This window comes from Podarcis raffonei, chromosome 7 (assembly GCF_027172205.1).
Source record: "Podarcis raffonei isolate rPodRaf1 chromosome 7, rPodRaf1.pri, whole genome shotgun sequence".
NCBI lineage: Eukaryota > Metazoa > Chordata > Lepidosauria > Squamata > Lacertidae > Podarcis > Podarcis raffonei.
Window position 1 is genome coordinate 15,810,741 of NC_070608.1, and position 17,164 is coordinate 15,827,904.

At 42.0% G+C, this 17,164-nt stretch overlaps 1 protein-coding gene across 1 annotated transcript in view; it reads right to left on the reverse strand.

Moving 5' to 3' along the window:
- The window catches only part of DEPTOR (DEP domain containing MTOR interacting protein), a 67,275-nt gene that overhangs the window by 37,366 nt on the left and 12,745 nt on the right, over positions 1 to 17,164 (reverse strand). Inside the window, exons 3-5 of the mRNA XM_053395379.1 lie at positions 15,073 to 15,251; positions 11,948 to 12,071; positions 216 to 394 (exon numbers count right to left, since the gene is read on the reverse strand). Of these exons, the coding sequence (XP_053251354.1) occupies positions 216 to 394; positions 11,948 to 12,071; positions 15,073 to 15,251 (482 nt within the window). The remainder of the gene's footprint in view (positions 1 to 215; positions 395 to 11,947; positions 12,072 to 15,072; positions 15,252 to 17,164) is intronic.

The window sequence follows — 17,164 nt, forward strand, 5'->3', positions numbered from 1 at the left end:
TGCACCAAGCTGATCACTAACTACTAAGTATAGTTACTTAATATAACTTTCTGTTTTGCTGCCTGTCTGGGATTGCAAAAGTGAGGAGCATTCACAATATATATGCTCACCACTTAAAATATGTAGGGTTAAGCAGTCCATATTCAAACATGCAACCACCTCATGAGATCCTTCGCATCTAGACAGAGGTCGCTAAAGCAGGGCACATTTCTCACCATGCTGTATAATTCCGTGCTCCAGCAGCCTGCGGCCAAGTTGTTCAGCTTCAGGCCTTGTAGTGGCCTCCCCTTCCTGGATCAACCAGTCAATCAGCTGAGATGCCATAAAAGTGCGTTCATATTTTATTCCTTCCTCTTCCCTGGCTTGTAAAAGTGCATTTTCGGTATTCATCAGCCTGCGACGAAAGAAGGGAGGGAGAGGAAACGTGAGCACGTGAAGGTTAAACTGCAGAAATGTTTTCTAATTCCACCTTCGTCCAGGTTTACCCAAGGATGGAGCAAGGTCATTGCAAGTAACGCAAGTGGTTGCTTCCAGTTGGGACCATTTAAGAAAGGAGCTGGCGTACAGCTTCCGGGTCATGACTAAGCCGCTTCTGGCGAACCAGAGCAGCGCACAGAAACACCGTTTACCTGCCCGCCAGAGTGGTACCTATTTATCTACTTGTACTTTGACGTGCTTTCAAACTGCTAGGTTGGCAGGAGCAGGGACCGAGCAACGGGAGCTCACCCTGTCGCAGGGATTCAAACCGCTGACCTTCTGATCGGCAAGTCCTAGACTCTGTGGTTTAACCCACAGCGCCACCTGTGCACTGCTCTGGTTTGCCAGAAGCGGCTTAGTCATGCTGGCCACATGACCCGGAAGCTGGACGCCGGCTCCCTCAGCCAATAAAGCGAGATGAGCGCCGCAACCCCAGAGTCGGTCACGACTGGACCTAATGGTCAGGGGTCCCTTTACCTTTTTACACATAGATCAGAGGGTGAAGACATGCTTTGAATGCAAAAGGTCCTGCATACAATCAACAGCATCTGAGCAGACTGAGCCATATAGTAATGAAACAAGGATGTTTTTGTCCAAACACAGCTCCCAGTTCTTCCCTGTAAGGACCCTCATCATCCATACCAAAGCATCTATCTGCTATGCATTCGAAAGCTTCCAGGATCAATCCCCAGCATCTCCCTGTAGGGCTAGGAAAGACGCCAGTGCTCTGCAAGATTCATACAGGTGGTCTGCGGCATGCTGGTGGTGGAAGACATGAGACAGCACATCCATCACATCAAACAGTCAATCTCTAACTGTATTGCTACAGTCTCCTTAAAAATGTTCCTCTTAACTGCCTTGCAGGTCTGATAAATCAGGCTTATCTACCCAACTTCCTTATGAAATATATGACCAGGAACTTAGTGGAGAAAGCTTGCAACATATTAATTCCACAGTGAAAGCTAAAATTAGACCTATGTCGGTTGTTTCAGTGGGGGGTGGGAACTGACGGTTGCGAACCAAGTAATAGGTCAATGAACTCATCCGAAACTTCGTGTTACGTGAGCTGTAGAATAAGTTCACTTGTTCCTTCTCCTGAGTTCTTCTCTTCCTGGTCTACAACGTGAAATAACAGGCTTGCACCATTCCACTCGACGATTTTTCCTTTCAGGTCCACTAATGGCTAAACAGAAGTACTTCTTCTGTTTGTGAAAGGGGCGAAATCCTGTGAATGGGACAAGCTCTGCTGTAGGCATTTTTATAATTCTAATGGTACCAAGAGGGACGTGGGTGGCGCTGTGGGTTAAACCACAGAACCTAGGACTTGCCGATCAGAAGGTTGGCAGTTCGAATCCCCACAACAGAGTGAGCTCCCATTGCTCGGTCCCTGCTCCTGCCAACCTAGCAGTTTGAAAGCACATCAAAGTGCAAGTAGATAAATAGGTACCGTTCTGGTGAGAAGGTAAACGGCGTTTCCATGCGCTGCTCTGGTTCACCAGAAGCGGCTTAGTCATGCTGGCCACATGACCCGGAAGCTGTACACCGGCTCCCTCAGCCAATAAAGTGAGATAAGCGCCGCAACCCCAGAGTCGGTCACAACTGGACCTAATGGTCAGGGGTCCCTTTACCTTTACCTAATGGTACCAAGTGTTTTTATTTTAATATAATTTATCAGGAGAAAATGAAGCTTGAGCTAAAATACTTCCACAACAGCATCAATAAAAAGCGAATCAGATGCAATAATTATTTGAAAGCCCCTTTCCGTTCAAATGCAAGACGTTAGTTCTTGACTGCTGATACAGAATAATAGAAATGGTATGGACAACATTTTAGAGATGATACCTTCGATCACATCCTGTTCTCTCTAAAGCCAATAAACATTAAGCTAAGGCTTTTTCTAAGCAGCTCTTATCCCGGTTTTGTAGACTCTGAGTGGGAATTCTTTGTTAATGGTTCTTTGAGGAGTCTATAAATAACATGCCCGGCTGCTTCGTGTGGCCAGGAAGAACAAAAGAGATGCTAATGGCTGCAATGGACAGGCACATGAAAGGAATCTGGAAAATTGCCAAGTGGGGATTGTTGGTGGCAGCAGGGACCTCGCAGGACTTCCACATCAGGAATCCAGAAGAGATCAGCTAAAGAGCAGGAAGGACGGAACAAAGACTCTGGAACCCCAGACCTATGCTGGTTTAATGCCACTTTAACCACCATGACGTCTTCCGAAAAATTGTTTATGGGCTTGCTGGACAACTGCCACTTGCGGAAAACTTGCCAGACAACTTCAGATGACAATAATGGATTGGCATAACAAGCTACAAGAATTTGCTGAAATGGCACCGTTGACAAATATACCAGTATACCTGAAGGAGCGTCTCCACCCCCATCGTTCTACCCAGACACTGAGGTCCAGCACCGAGAGCCTTCTGGCGGTTCCCTCACTGCGAGAAGCCAAGTTACAGGGAACCAGGCAGAGGGCCTTCTCGGTACTGGCGCCCTCCCTGTGGAACGCCCTCCCACCAGATGTCAAAGAGAACAACAACTACCAGACTTTTAGAAGACATCTGAAGGCAGCCCTGTTTAGGGAAGCTTTTAATGTTTAATGTATCACAGTATTTTAATATTCTTTTGGAAGCCGCTCAGAGTGGCTGGGGAAACCCAGCCAGATGGGCGGGGTATAAATAAATTATTATTATTATTATTATTATTATTATTATTATTAATAGCCTGAGAGGCAATTCAAAACAAAAATTTATGGAAAAGTGTGGTAGATATAAGATATATGTTCAAAAATATAGTAAAGGTGCGCTATCTATGCTAGCATTCAATTCACGTTGGAGAGAGACTGAGTTGAGAAATAAGACCAAGGGTACATATTGATATAGGAATGTATTAGATAAAATGTAAAGAAATATACAATAATAAGAGTACATTCATTTGTAAAAAAGGAATATACAACGGGATAGACCTGAAGTCCAAAGTGTTGGTACATATATGATTTTGGAATAGTTTTTTTGTCCTTGTTTCTTTTCTTTAGGTATATAAACTTTGTATACATGCTGAAAATTATATTTTAATAAGCCTTGTGAAGTAATATGATAACGTTTACCGATGTAACATAAGAACGTTAATAAATAAATAAATAAATAAAACTCAAAACAAAACAAATGAAATGGGAATGATTGTTGACGCTGTTTCAGAGCTCGTCCACAATTTCTGTTCGTCCCAAGCCTAGAAAGAAAGGTCCAGGAAGTTTTCCGCTTGCCCCGTGCTTTCTAGGCATGGATCCGAATGGTTCTTTGGCTGCTTTCCCCTGGAAAACCTGTCTAGTGCCGAATCAGAGTGAACATCCAACTGCAGAAAAAAAACGGTTGTTCTGATTCAGCAGTAAACAGTGGCTTTTCCCAGGGGGGAAGTAGCAGAGCAGAACAGAAAGTAGCAGTGGAAGTGTGGGCGAATGCTACGTCTGCAGTGGGGATTTACCCTAACAATCCTGACCGCTATACATATAAGTAGGGCATGAATTTTGACAGATCAGATAAGGCATATCCCCAGAGGACACTTCTGCAGTCATGTCTGTTGTGAAAGAAGAAGAAGAGTTTGGATTTGATATCCCGCTTTATCACTACCCAAATGAGTCTCAAAGTGGCTAACATTCTCCTTTCCCTTCCTCCCCCACAACAAACACTCTGTGAGGTGAGTGGGGCTGAGAGACTTCAAAGAAGTGTGACTGTCCCAAGGTCACTCAGCAGCTGCATGTGGAGGAGCGGAGATGCGAACCCGGTTCCCCAGATTACAAGACTACCACTCTTAACCACTACACCACACTGGCTCTCCACGGACCTGTGCAAGATCATCAATGAAATGCCAAACTTGGCGACAAGGAATAGCTTGAGCCAGTTGTGTTGCAACACTAGAGAGATGCATATCAAAACAAACCTGATAAACCTCAGACATGAAAATATTCTTTTCTCATCAGTGTAATAGTTAAATCACCATACGCACGGGGCAGAAATCTTCAGTGAGCCAGTTTATAGAGGCACTAGAATCAAACCTTCCTGTGGACTGCACCAGTTTCAGCTGCATGTAGTGGTGGCAGAATATTTAAAAAAAATCAGAGAGTTGTTGAGTTGGAGGGACCCAAAGGGTCTTTTAGTCCAACCCCCTATATTTGAATGGACATAGCAGTTGGTCTCTATCAGTTCTTAGTACCTAGAGTAATATAAATTTGTTCAACGAAGAAGGTTTTGTTCAAAAACTATGGAAATTCATTATAGGCTAGGAATCCACATATACAGTACATTAAAAAAAATCTCAGTTGCAGCATTCGAGGAACTTCAGTAATAGTTGCAAGGTAGATATAAGAAATTAGATATATTAAGAAAAGGTTTAATTATGATAAAAGTGAGTATTGGCAATAAGTAATATGAAATCGAAATATGGAATAGACGGGAGGTTGGGTCTTTAGTGTTAAGACCAATATATGTTTTATTGTTTGCTAAGAAAATTATGTGTCTATGGTTATTCCTGTGTGTAATTTGGTATTTGTGTTTTTTTCTTTTTTCTTGCTGTATCAATAAAAATCTTTAAAAAATAAATAAATCTCAGCAATGAAATGCAAAACTGAAGATGGTACTTATGTGATCCCTCGTGATATAAAATTGCTGATTTCATGCCCATTTGAGTGGAAACAGTAGGATACTGGATTATACACTAATCCTGGAAGTTTAATATAAAAAACATGTGTATATGCATTGCTAGAAAGATTACAGCAGAAAGAATAAATAATTGATCTGAAACTGAACCTCAGAAATGTCTGAGGTTATTTTTGGGGAGAAAAACCCCATCCTTCCTTCCAATAAAAATATAAGTTCTCATTTCTTGGGACTGCGGCTTATTAACTTTCAGTCTATGGGATGCAATGGGAATGGTTCCTTTTAATTTAGTTTTCAAAATAGGGGCTAGAAAAAAAGGATAATCCAAACATAAATGAATGGCAATATTTGTAAGGAATCTGCTGATTGGGGAAATTTTGAGCAAAACAAAAGTTCTGTTTTTGACCTATAAAGTCTCATATACTGTAGTATGAATCCCCTCCAACACATACGCACACACAGAGAGAGAAAGAGATAGGCAGAGAGATAGGGAGAGGGAGAGGGAGAGAGAAGCTCCTAAAATATATTGTGTGTCTTGGTTTTAATACACTTAACCAAAGGATGCTTATATTTTTCTGGACATAAATTAGTTTAACGTTATTCATTAATGTCAATCTTGCCATTTTTGAGCCCCTATGTGTATCACAGCTGATTTTAGGGGATTGGTTTCATTTGGTGAAAAGACTCTAGATCCTGACATGGAGCCCAAATGGTCCAGAAGGCTTTCAGCAGCTACACTCCCCCTATGCCTGCCATGTTGTTATTTGAGGGTAAGGTCTCCTTAGGGGACGCGGGTGGCGCTGTGGGTTAAACCACAGAGCCTAGGACTTGCCGATCAGAAGGTCAGCGGTTTAAATCCCCGCAACGGGGTGAGCTCCCATTGCTCTGTCCCTGCTCCTGCCAACCTAGAAATTCGAAAGCATGTCAAAGTGCAAGTAGATAAATAGGTACTGCTCCGGCGGGAAGGTAAACGGTGTTTCCGTGCACTGCTCTGGTTTGCCAGAAGCGGCTTGGTCATGCTGGCCACATGACCTGTACGCTGTACGCCGGCTCCCTCGGCCAGTAAAGCGAGATGAGCACCACAACCCCAGAGTCGGTCACGACTGGACCTAATGGTCAGGGGTCCCTTTAACTTTACCTTTAAGCCCTCCTTACAACTAGCTACCTTCCCCCTATGGACATGACCCTGCTTGCTATCTGATTTTGTAACCTCAAGATTCCCCGGTTCTCCTTCTTATTCCATCAGCAGGAGGAAGCTGGGGTCTGATAATTACACCTTTCAACAGTCCCTGTTCAGGGGAGAAGCTAAACTGAGGCCAGAAAGCTAGCACAATCAATTGTGATTTGAAACCTCTTTACTGAGCAAATCTAGTTAGCTGCTTGCATCATGTATCCAGGTTGTTTACCCCATGTAATTCATGTACTTCACACACAGACACAAACTCTCGGAAGCTACGCATCTGCATGCGATGATAGCTAATGCCTCCTTAATTTTTGGCAGGGACAAAATGTTCTGGGTTTTGGAAAAGAGGGGAGGAAAAACAAGGCTATTGCCAGGGGGCAAACTGGAGAGTGATGTGTAAATCCAATAAACATTATCAAAAGCTATCTTGTTTTGACTGTGTTTTATCCACACAGGGGACACATCCAAACAGTGGACAAAGAGTTTAAACAGAGTTTAATTTTTAGCTACTCAAGCATGCATGGTCTCGCCATGGTAACAGGAAATCAAAAACAAGGTGCAACAGGGAGATTTTATTGTCCAGACACAAGCCCACTGTGCAAATGAGCCCTGTAATCAAAATTGGTAGAAATATGCCCATCATGGTAAACATGTGTGTGTGTGTTCACATGTGTGTGTCTATCAAACTATAAACAATGTTAAACACAACCCATTGGTATTCAGAGCAACATCAGTTTTGGAGTGTTGACTCTCACTGAAAGTGGAATGGAAGAAGGAAAGGCTTCAGTTCCCCCTCTCCGCCTGCCTTGATCTTGATCCTGAGCAGACCACCTAACAGGTTCTATAAGCAGTTTTAAGAGATAGGTGCAATGTTAGAACACACTCTCTCTTTTATGTTTAGTTTTGCAGGGTTGGGTGGGTAGGGAGGGCTTGCATCTGTAAGGCTGAATGGGCATTGTGTTGTGCTTGGAGCACAGACAGACCTGTTGCATTTCCCATGGGAACTCTTGTAAGTGTCAGTATGGGGCCGGGAGGGGGGCAGGTTTGCCCTTACCGTTAAATTGGCCCCCCAAATGCAGTGCTTTTCATCTCATATTTCATGCACATAGGGGTGAATGGCAAGAAATCACTTATTTTTTAATAATAATAATAATAATAATAATAATAATAATAATAATAATAATAAAATTTATTTATACACCTCCCTCCCTGGCCAGAGCCGGGCTCAGGGTGGCTGACACCAGTAAAATTACAATAAAAACTTAATGGGGGGGGGGACAATCTAAAATACAGGTTAAAATGCAATTTAAAATGCAGCCTCATTTTAAAAGTAGCCCATGGATTAAAACAGTAAGGGGAGGGAAAACATAAGGGTCAGACTGAGTCCAAACCGAAGGCCAGGCCAAACAGCTCTGTCTTGCAGGCCCTGCGGAAAGATGTCAAGTCCCGCAGTCTCTTGTGACAGAGCGTTCCACCAAGTCGGGGCCAGTACTGAAAAGGCCCTGGCCCTAGTTGAGACCTAGTTAAGACTTTTGTAGGAAGTCAAGGGGTATACACTTGGAGACCATCAGTGTATGTTTCAGTACCACACAAAACCTGTTCCCACCCACCAGTGATCCAAATAATTAAAAATCAAGCAGGATCCCATCTCCATTCGGCTTTTAATTTTTGGTCATTCTAGAGCAGGAGTGGGAAACCTTCTTGTTATGAAGCACTCTTGACCCACATTAAAAGTTTGTGTGGTGGTCACATCCAGCGGTGGAGAGTGGCATTAGTGGGTGCTGACTGCCTAGCTCACACAAACCTGAACTGAACTGACCACCTGCAAGGGCCTGCGTGAAATTAGGCTGAAGGCCACCTGCAGGCACAGCTCTGGTACCTCTGGTTGCGGACGGGATCCGTTCCGGAGGCCTGTTTGCAACATGAAAAGAGCGCAACCCACAGCAGACGTAACATGAGCCACGACTATATAACAGGAGATACATGGGATTTTTGTATGTTAGACAGCTCTGCTTCATCTGCCTTGACAAAGTGTTTGCAGGTAGCCTGACAAAGTGGATTTAAAAGTGCTGTTAGTAAGCAGATTTTGTACAGTCTCAGATGATAAAACAGCATCATAGGAATCTTTCAAATGGAAAAGCCTGTTAAGTCATCCTGTCTACTTCCCCTTTTAATACACAGTTATTCCCTAATGACTGTTTCATCCAATGTAGACTTTAAAGCCTCACATCACCAGATAGGGCATAGAACAAGAACCAAAAGAAAGCTGACTGCCACAAAAACAGAGAATGTAATGACTATACACAGGTGTATAACTTGCATCTGGGTAGTTTGCAGTCCTGGGGGTCTGTGTGGAAAGGGAATAAATTAACTGAAACAGAAAATTATATTAAAGTCACACACTATCATAGTATTTACTAGCACTCAATGACTAAACCTGAGTTGGTTTTCCACTATTTTATTATTATTTACTCTAGCTTTAAAATGCATATACAGTGGTACCTTGGTTTACGAACTTAATCCATTCCAGAAGTCCATTCTTAAACCGAAAAAGTTCTTAAACCGAGGCGCACTTTCCCTAATGAGGCCTCCCACTACCGGTGCCCTTCCACCATTCGGATTCCATTCTTAGACCAAAGTAAAGTTCTCAAACCGGGACACTACTTCTGGTTTTGCAGAGTTCGTAAACCAAATCGCTCGTAAACAGGACTGCCCCTCAAAAAAGAAAGACCACAGGGCAGTTTACAACATATGCAAGCTTGTAGGTTCGATCTTATGAGTTTGACCAAACTGCGGGAGGCAGTGGAAGTCAGGAGTGCCTGGCATGCTCTGGTCCATGGGGTCACGAAGAGTCGGACACGACTAAACGACTAAACAACAACAAAGGTTCGATCTCCTTTTTTAAAAGGGCCCACATAGCACAGGAAAAACCTCTTACTTAGACCTTGGGATACCAGTTAATGGGCTAGAAAAATCAGTGGTTGGACTGAGTTAATTCACACTGATATTCATTTATTTAATTTAATTTAATTTATTTAATTCACACAAATATTCATTTATTTAAATATTAGTTAATATTAGTTTATTGAATATGAATTCAATATTAGTTCATATGAATGAAATTAATGCTAGCATAACATGTGTGCATTTATTCTGAGCGCAGAAAACATGTTTCCTTGCTGTAGAATTTGGCTTGTCTTAAAACCTATGGAGAACAAACAGGCCTTCCTTTACATTACAAATTTCTGTGGTCGCCATGCACTATTTAGAACACTGTTATTTGAAGTAGGTGGGGAAGGGAGAATCTGAAGGATCTTTCTGCCTTTTAGCACTGGGGCAGAGAGCATCTTTCCCATCTCTTGTAGGCTGAGTTCCAAGTTGGAACATCTAACTTTAACCACAGCCATTAAGCCTTGCAATTTCCCTCTGTTTATGAAAACATTCTTCTATGGCATTAGGGAAGTGTATTGAAAACACAGCATGTCCTTCCATTTGCTGTGTTTGACATTTGAAAAGCAAGGGAAATTTGTTTCACTGGCTGCTGCAAACAAATGGAACAAGAAGACAAACACAAAAAGAAGGGAAATTTAAATCAAACAAACAAACAAAAAGCACATCAATCCTACTTGGACTGAGGAACCATTATCACAGTTTCCTCATGCTCTTCTTATATACCACCCTATACCCGCAGGTCTCAGGGCAGTTCACAGAATAAAATCAGAACATAAAACCATGAAATTCATAATCTAAATGAAAACAAAATAAAAACAACAGCTACCCGACTCTTCTGTCTGCCTCACACATATATCCAAAAAGTCACTATGCTTCTCAGTGTTTTACTAGCCCACTTATTTGTTTACCATCTGCTGTGAGTCAACTACCTGAAAGAACAGAAACCACCTGAAAAATACAGTTAGTATCAGGGACACGCCCAGCAGAGAGGAATCTCCAGAGAAAGAGGAATTTGCTGCACCTGAGTTGCCAAGAAGTAGGAGGCGAAGCAAGAGATTAGAGCAGAAGGTGGGAAGGACATGGCGTATATCTGGCCTTGAGAGGGGTCAGAAGCTAGTCAAGTCAACTGACTCCGATAGTGAAGGATGTGTTGTGGAAGCCTGGACTGCTATAAGCCTGTTATTGAGAAATAAACCTCATCTACTTAAACTGCCAGTGTTCCATGTCTTGTGTGGGAGAAACGCTAAACCTGACAGCCAGCTTACATCCAATTGATCATGGCTTTGTTACCTGGTGGCCTGGCAAAGATATTTACTTACCACTGGTGACCAGATGAATAACAACTGACCTACCGTACTTGTTTTCTGTCTCTGTGCCTAAAGATTTACAATCCCCTATCTGGTTACTGTATCACCTAGTAGTGATGTATGGAAGTGAGAGCTGGACCATAAAGAAGGCTGATCACTGAAGAATTGATGCTTTTGAATTATGGTGCTGGAGGAGACTCTTGAGGGTCCCATGGACTGCAAGAAGATCAAACCTATCCATTCTGAAGGAAATCAGCCCTGAGTGCTCGCTGGAAGGACAGATTGTGAAGCTGAGACTCCAATACTTTGGCCACCTCATGAGAAGAGAAGACTCCCTGGAAAAGACCCTGATGTTGGGAAAGATTGAGGGCACAAGGAGAAGGGGACGACAGAGGACGAGATGGTTGGACAGTGTTCTCGAAGCTACCAGCATGAGTTTGACCAAACTGCGGGAGGCAGTGGAAGACAGGAGTGCCTGGCGTGCTCTGGTCCATGGAGTCACAAAGAGTCGGACACAACCCCAGAGTTGTCCACAACTGGACCTAAGGGTCAGGGGTACCTTTACCTTTAAGTTGGTTATATATGGCGTTTGGGAACTGAGGTATCTTTTGGTTTATTGGTAAGAGTAACACAGAAAAAATGCTTTGTTTCAGGGGAAATTGTTTTGCAGAAGCGCATATATTAGGCAAAATTCCATTCAAACGTGCATGTTAATAAGAAATTCACACTAAAATGCTGGTGCGTTGTCTTGAGGACTTAGGAAAATTGCAGAGTAATGCAGAAGACAGAACTTAAGTTTGTGGAAACGAGAAAATGAGAGGAAACAAAGCTGACACGTTGGTCCATCCCTAGCTGCAGTCAGACAAATAAAAACACATTTCACTCTGTTCCTTGCACCTGAAAGAGCCACGTGTGCTGCTCATGAATGCTAGTGTTGTACCAAAACACCCCTCATGAATTGAACAATCTGTTCACCTTTTGCATATCCATTTCCAGGAAATGTCAGCTCACATGTTGTACTTGTTGCTACTTGCGCCTAAATCAGGCATGCTGCAAACAACCCCTTCAGTCTGAGCAAATATGACACGGACCTCGTCGCAGGTGGCAAACTCCTGTTATTTGACCCATATAATCTGACAGGATATTCAGAATCTCCATCCAACCATCTGTTTCAAATCTTAATTATATGCTCAGGACTCATCTCTGTCAGTATAACCTTTCTCTTGGGAAAACTGAGGAGATGGAAGATGCCGTTCTTAATAAAGGATAATGCAATTCAGTAAGAACCTACGAATGTAAGACCATTTTTCTAGTTGTTAATCAACGCAAGCCGATAAAGAGCAGGTAACACTGTCAACCTTCTGTGTGCAACCTACTTTTCATACAGCCTCTGTCCTCTCATGAAGGCCTTCACTTCGTTGTCAAGTGGGAACGTTCCATCATCTTTCCGAAAGCGGTAGAAAAGTTTGAGGTCCTTGAATTCCTTATGCTCATCGCAAACTGAAGTGCAAAACCCAGAAGAAGAAGAAATAGTAAACACTTCACATCAAGAACTTGCAGTAATCATCATTATGAATCTGGATGCAATGCAGATACTAAAGCATTGTTTTCCTTTACAAAAAAAACAGGCTTCAGATAAACCACAAAAACGATTGACCTTTTATTGTACTTCGTTAAAAAAAAAAAACTTAGTTTGTGAAGCTCTACACGGTATCCCCACTTTATTGTATTATCAGCAGCCATTTGTAGGTAGGGGGAATTACTGACCTTTTTTAAAAAAATCTGTTGATTATAGTTTATTGCATTTTTACCCCACCCTTCCTCTAAGGAGCATGGGGTGGTGTTTTATTGTTCTGTGTCCCCCACCATTTTATCTTCATAGCGCCCTGTGTGATAAGTTAAGCTGGAGGATAACAGAGCTTTGTAGTTGAGTGGGGACTTAAGTTTAAGTCTCCTTGATCCTCTAACCACTACACTGACTCCGGTAACCCACAAATAGGAATTTGTGGAAAGTTTACAGGCTGAAAGAGGAGAAGTATCAGTTCTATTTCACTTTATTTATTTATTTATTAAACCTATAAGTCACTTTCCCCCCACAAAAGTAACAATAAATAAATAACGCATATTAAAACCAGCGTAACACGGAAACAGAATAACATCTAATCCTCATTGTGGCAGTCACACAGGGTCCCCGGACGTTTCACCATCTATTGATCCCTGTGCCACCACTTTATTTCTTGCTGCCACCACCCAGGTCCTACCTGGTACAATACTGAGTCCAGTCAGGGTTAAATTGGAACATAAACTTCTGTTTATTTATTGCAGTTTAACAAGCGTGTGGTTTCATAAACGGTATCGGTCAATTACAATCATGGGGTGCCTATCCAGACCTATAACTTCCGCTACCTGCTCTCACTCACTAAACCACCTCTCAGATATTTACTTGTCTTCCTAGCTCCTAACTGTTCCTGACTCAGCATATTTCACTACACTAACTCAACCTACCCACAGACTCTATCCCAATTCACACCCACTCCAGCCAACCACCCAACGATCTCCCCGCTTCGCCCATCTCAGAGCTGGTTTTATAGTCCCTCTGACTCCACCCCCCTGAGTTCTGATTGGGTAACCTGTTTAACTATTTCACCTCCAGCACTCTCATATGTGAACGTCACACTCATTCCTGTTTTAAACTGCAACACCAAACAAAAGCCTAAGTGAACAAGTGGACCTTCAGCTTGCATTGTGAAATAATAGGAATCAGCACCAGCCATTTCTTAGAAGGGAGGGCAATCCACAAACAGGGCCCCGCCATAGGTTTGCACCACTTACGAAGACTCTCTTTCTATCTTGTGATCGATGGCCGTTTTCGCAGGTAATGATAGGTTTCTGGCTTATTGTGGTTTATGACGAATAAGCAATTTGCCCAATTGCTCCCACTTTGGTGTGCGCAGGCTAAACAAACCAGGGGAGCTAAACTTGAATTCCCCCCTTACGTTCAAAGATGAGATCCTGAATCGTTGCTATCTAGAGAGTCATGATCGCTGGCCAACCTGAAACCATAGTTTGTTGCCGACTTACCAATGGCATTTTGTTCAGAAGCAACAAACCACAATTCCCAGTTTGTTTATCCTGGTTACACCAGGGGAGGAGTGAAGTCAAAGCAAGTGGGCAGCATGCAGTGGCTAGATCTTCATTTAGCATAAGCTACAAACCCCAGTTTATTGTTACATGTGAACACGGCCAATCTTTTTATCTCTCAGCTGCAGCCTATCTCTGTTTGTCCACTTATTTCATTTTCTTTTATGCACTTAAATCTCTGTATATTTCTCTTTAACAGTTCCCTCCATTGTCCAATATTTATTCAAAATGTCTTATAAGTTTCAACTATCTTCAGAGTTCTACCCCTTCTTATCTTCCTTCATTAAACCCCCTTATGCAATTTCATGTTTTTCATCATTTCTTATGGCCCCCCTTTTTTTGTTTTTCTCTGTTTTGCTCCCTTCGCTTCTTTTCTTGTCGTTAGGTTAATTAACACATCTTATTTTAATTTTCTGCAAATTTTCTTTTTTGCTTTCTTGTACTCCTACCAAACTAGTGTTCAGTCTCTCATTTTTATTCAGATTTTGAGACTGTGGGTAAGAGAGATCTATGGATTCTATCTGTGTCCAACATGTGGCTCACCAGCTGTCAACTTTTCCCTTTTCTTGCGAGGAATCCTATTCGGAATAAAGGAATTTCCTTTTTAAAAAAAGGAAACGTTGACAGCTATGCTTCAACTGCCATAATTTCTGACCCCTGAAAATATTAGCTGAGGCTAATGGGAGTTGTAGTCCAACATCATCTAGAGAAGAAAACATTGGCTAGCCCTGGGTTTAAGTAATTAAACACACACACACACACACACATATATACTGTGTATGTGTATATATGTGTGTGTGTGTGTATACCCCCTTCAACAAATGGATAGAAAATATGCACAAACTTGCAACACATGAACAAGTCATGTACAAACATAGACTTGTCATGGACAAATTTAATGATTTTTGGAATTCATTTTTATAAACACTGTATTAGGTTAAGTTTAAGGTAACTACAATAACAATCATGTAATGTTTATTTTAAAAATGTTTTCTACATGGGTGTTATTTTATCTTTTTTATTCTTGTCACGTCTTGTCTTATTTTACCTTGTTCACTTATAATTTTATACTTTTTATTTTTCAATAAATCCAGCTGCTTTTTCTTCAAAATAAACAGGGCTTTTATTTCTTAAAATAATGTGAATAATGCAATGTTTGGTTTGGCCCTAAAATAACGCATGCTAAACACTCCAAATATAAATGCTATTATAATAGTTAAGCAATCTTCACAATCATTATTTAGGTTTTTGTTCTTTCATATTGACTAACAACACACAACGATCACCAGGTCAGACCTGCCTGCACCCTTATCTATAGTTTCTGGCTATGGGCTCGGGTGTGCTGATTCTTTCCACTCACCGTGGTGAATGATGCTACGATCCAGTAATTTTTGCACTAGTTTAATTGCAGTCTCCCTGTCAGAGGCCTCTTTGTGATCAATCAGCCAGTCAATCAGTTCTTTGGCAACGAAGCAGTTTGGATACGTCTTCAGGTGATGTCTCCGATCTTTAATTATCTTTTCTTCATGCAGTCTGAGCCTGTGAACCAAACAATATCACGCCGTGAGAAATCTTTGCATAGCATCTGCCTCAACATTACAAGCTGGGAAGGAAAAGCTCCTTCCGTCGTATCAGAGTTGCAAGCAATGGTGTCAGCTAAATAATAATAATAATAATAATAATAATAATAATAATAATAAACATCTTTTGAAGGTATCACAGGCCTTGTATCCTCACTTCCATTTAACACTTCCCTCTGCTATCTGTAGCCACACCCCTTTTTAACAGAACAGAACTACCTCAGAGCATGTACAAAGTGTCTTTCCCTTCCTCTCTCTGCCCCCCCCCCCCAGAAACCGAAGTTCGTGTCAGTGCATGTTAGCATTGCTAGAGAGGTAAACTATTATATTGCCCCCATACAGTTTCTCCTCATACCATAACAATTTTAATGTTGTTTACTCAGTCTTATTTCACATGCCCTGCCATGTTATTCTTTTGCGGTTGACGTTTGCCATTTTAGTGTCCTAGACTGCAATATTACAATCACTTGCCTGGAATTAAGTCCCATTAAAGTGAACAGATATCCGAGTTGATATGCATAGCATTGCACTGTAAAACAATACAACTAGAAGAAGCTTGTGCTTATACTGCAGTTGCAGAAAGTCTGAATTTACACTGATATGCTGTGCTGACTGCATATTTGCTCAAGTGCATAAACACCGTACGTTTAAGGCACTATCTTTCCCTCAAAGACTCCTGGGAGCTGTAGTTTCTTAAAGGTATTGAGAATCATAGCTCTGTGAGGGATAAACTACAGTTCCCAGCATTCTTTGGGGAAAGCCATGTACTTTGAATGTGTTATATGGATAGGATGATAGTTGCTTCGGCTATATCGGGGTGTGGGTGTGTGTGTGAAAACAATATGAAGGTGACACAGGAGTTGCAAGGTGGATTTTAGGAGTGGGAGAGGGAGTTTTGTCCTTTGTATTAAAATAGGGGGGGATGTCATATTTCACAGTCTCTCATCCTCTGATAAGTCCTATAGATTTGGATGGAGTTAAACTTTCAGGTAAGCATACTTTGGGCTCAGGGCCAGCTCAAGAGACATTGTCACCTGAGGCAAAGTCAAGGTATGTAATATCCAAGGCAGCAAAATAGTCAAGTTATTTTGGCACCTGAGGCAGGACATCCCACCAGTGTTTTTCCCGTGCCCTGTCAGTAAAAATATAACATCATTATCATTATTATTATTATTATTATTATTATTATTATTATTACAACTAAAAATGTCCTGCTCTTTCACGACACACAAAATCAGTTGCCTAATAGTAGGGCTGGCCCTTATTTTGATTTCCACCTTATGGTTCAGTTATAATTTGCATGAGGAAGTGCCTGCCCATCAAATAACCACAGAGGTCTAGCAATGCATAGGGAGCAACGTTGGAAAGGGGGGGTTGCCTTATTGCTCCAGAACAGGGGTCAGCAAACTTTTTCAGCAGGAGGGGGCAGTCCACTGTCCCTCAGACCTTGTAGGGGGCCGGACTGTTATGTACTGAAGTTCTCACCCTGGGCCAGCAGGGGGATACTATAGATAGTTCAGGTCCACATATGCAAATAAGGGATCGAAAGTGATGTTCAGTGATTGGATAGTTACAGAAAGTTGTTACAGTTACGTTGTACTGGAGCTCTATATAAGCAGGCTGGCTGAACCCTTCAGTTCAGTTCTGTTCTGACCTGTGAATAAACAAGAGCTGTTTGGAGAATCGCTGTGTCGTCTGATATGTTCACCCACAACTTAACACGGACTATTTTTTTTTTTGGGGGGGGTGGAATGAATGAATTCCTATGCCCCACAAATAACCCAGAGATGCCTTTTAAATAAAAGCACACATTCTACTCATGTAGAAACACGCTGATTCCTGGACCGTCCGCCGGATCTGGCCCCTGGGCCT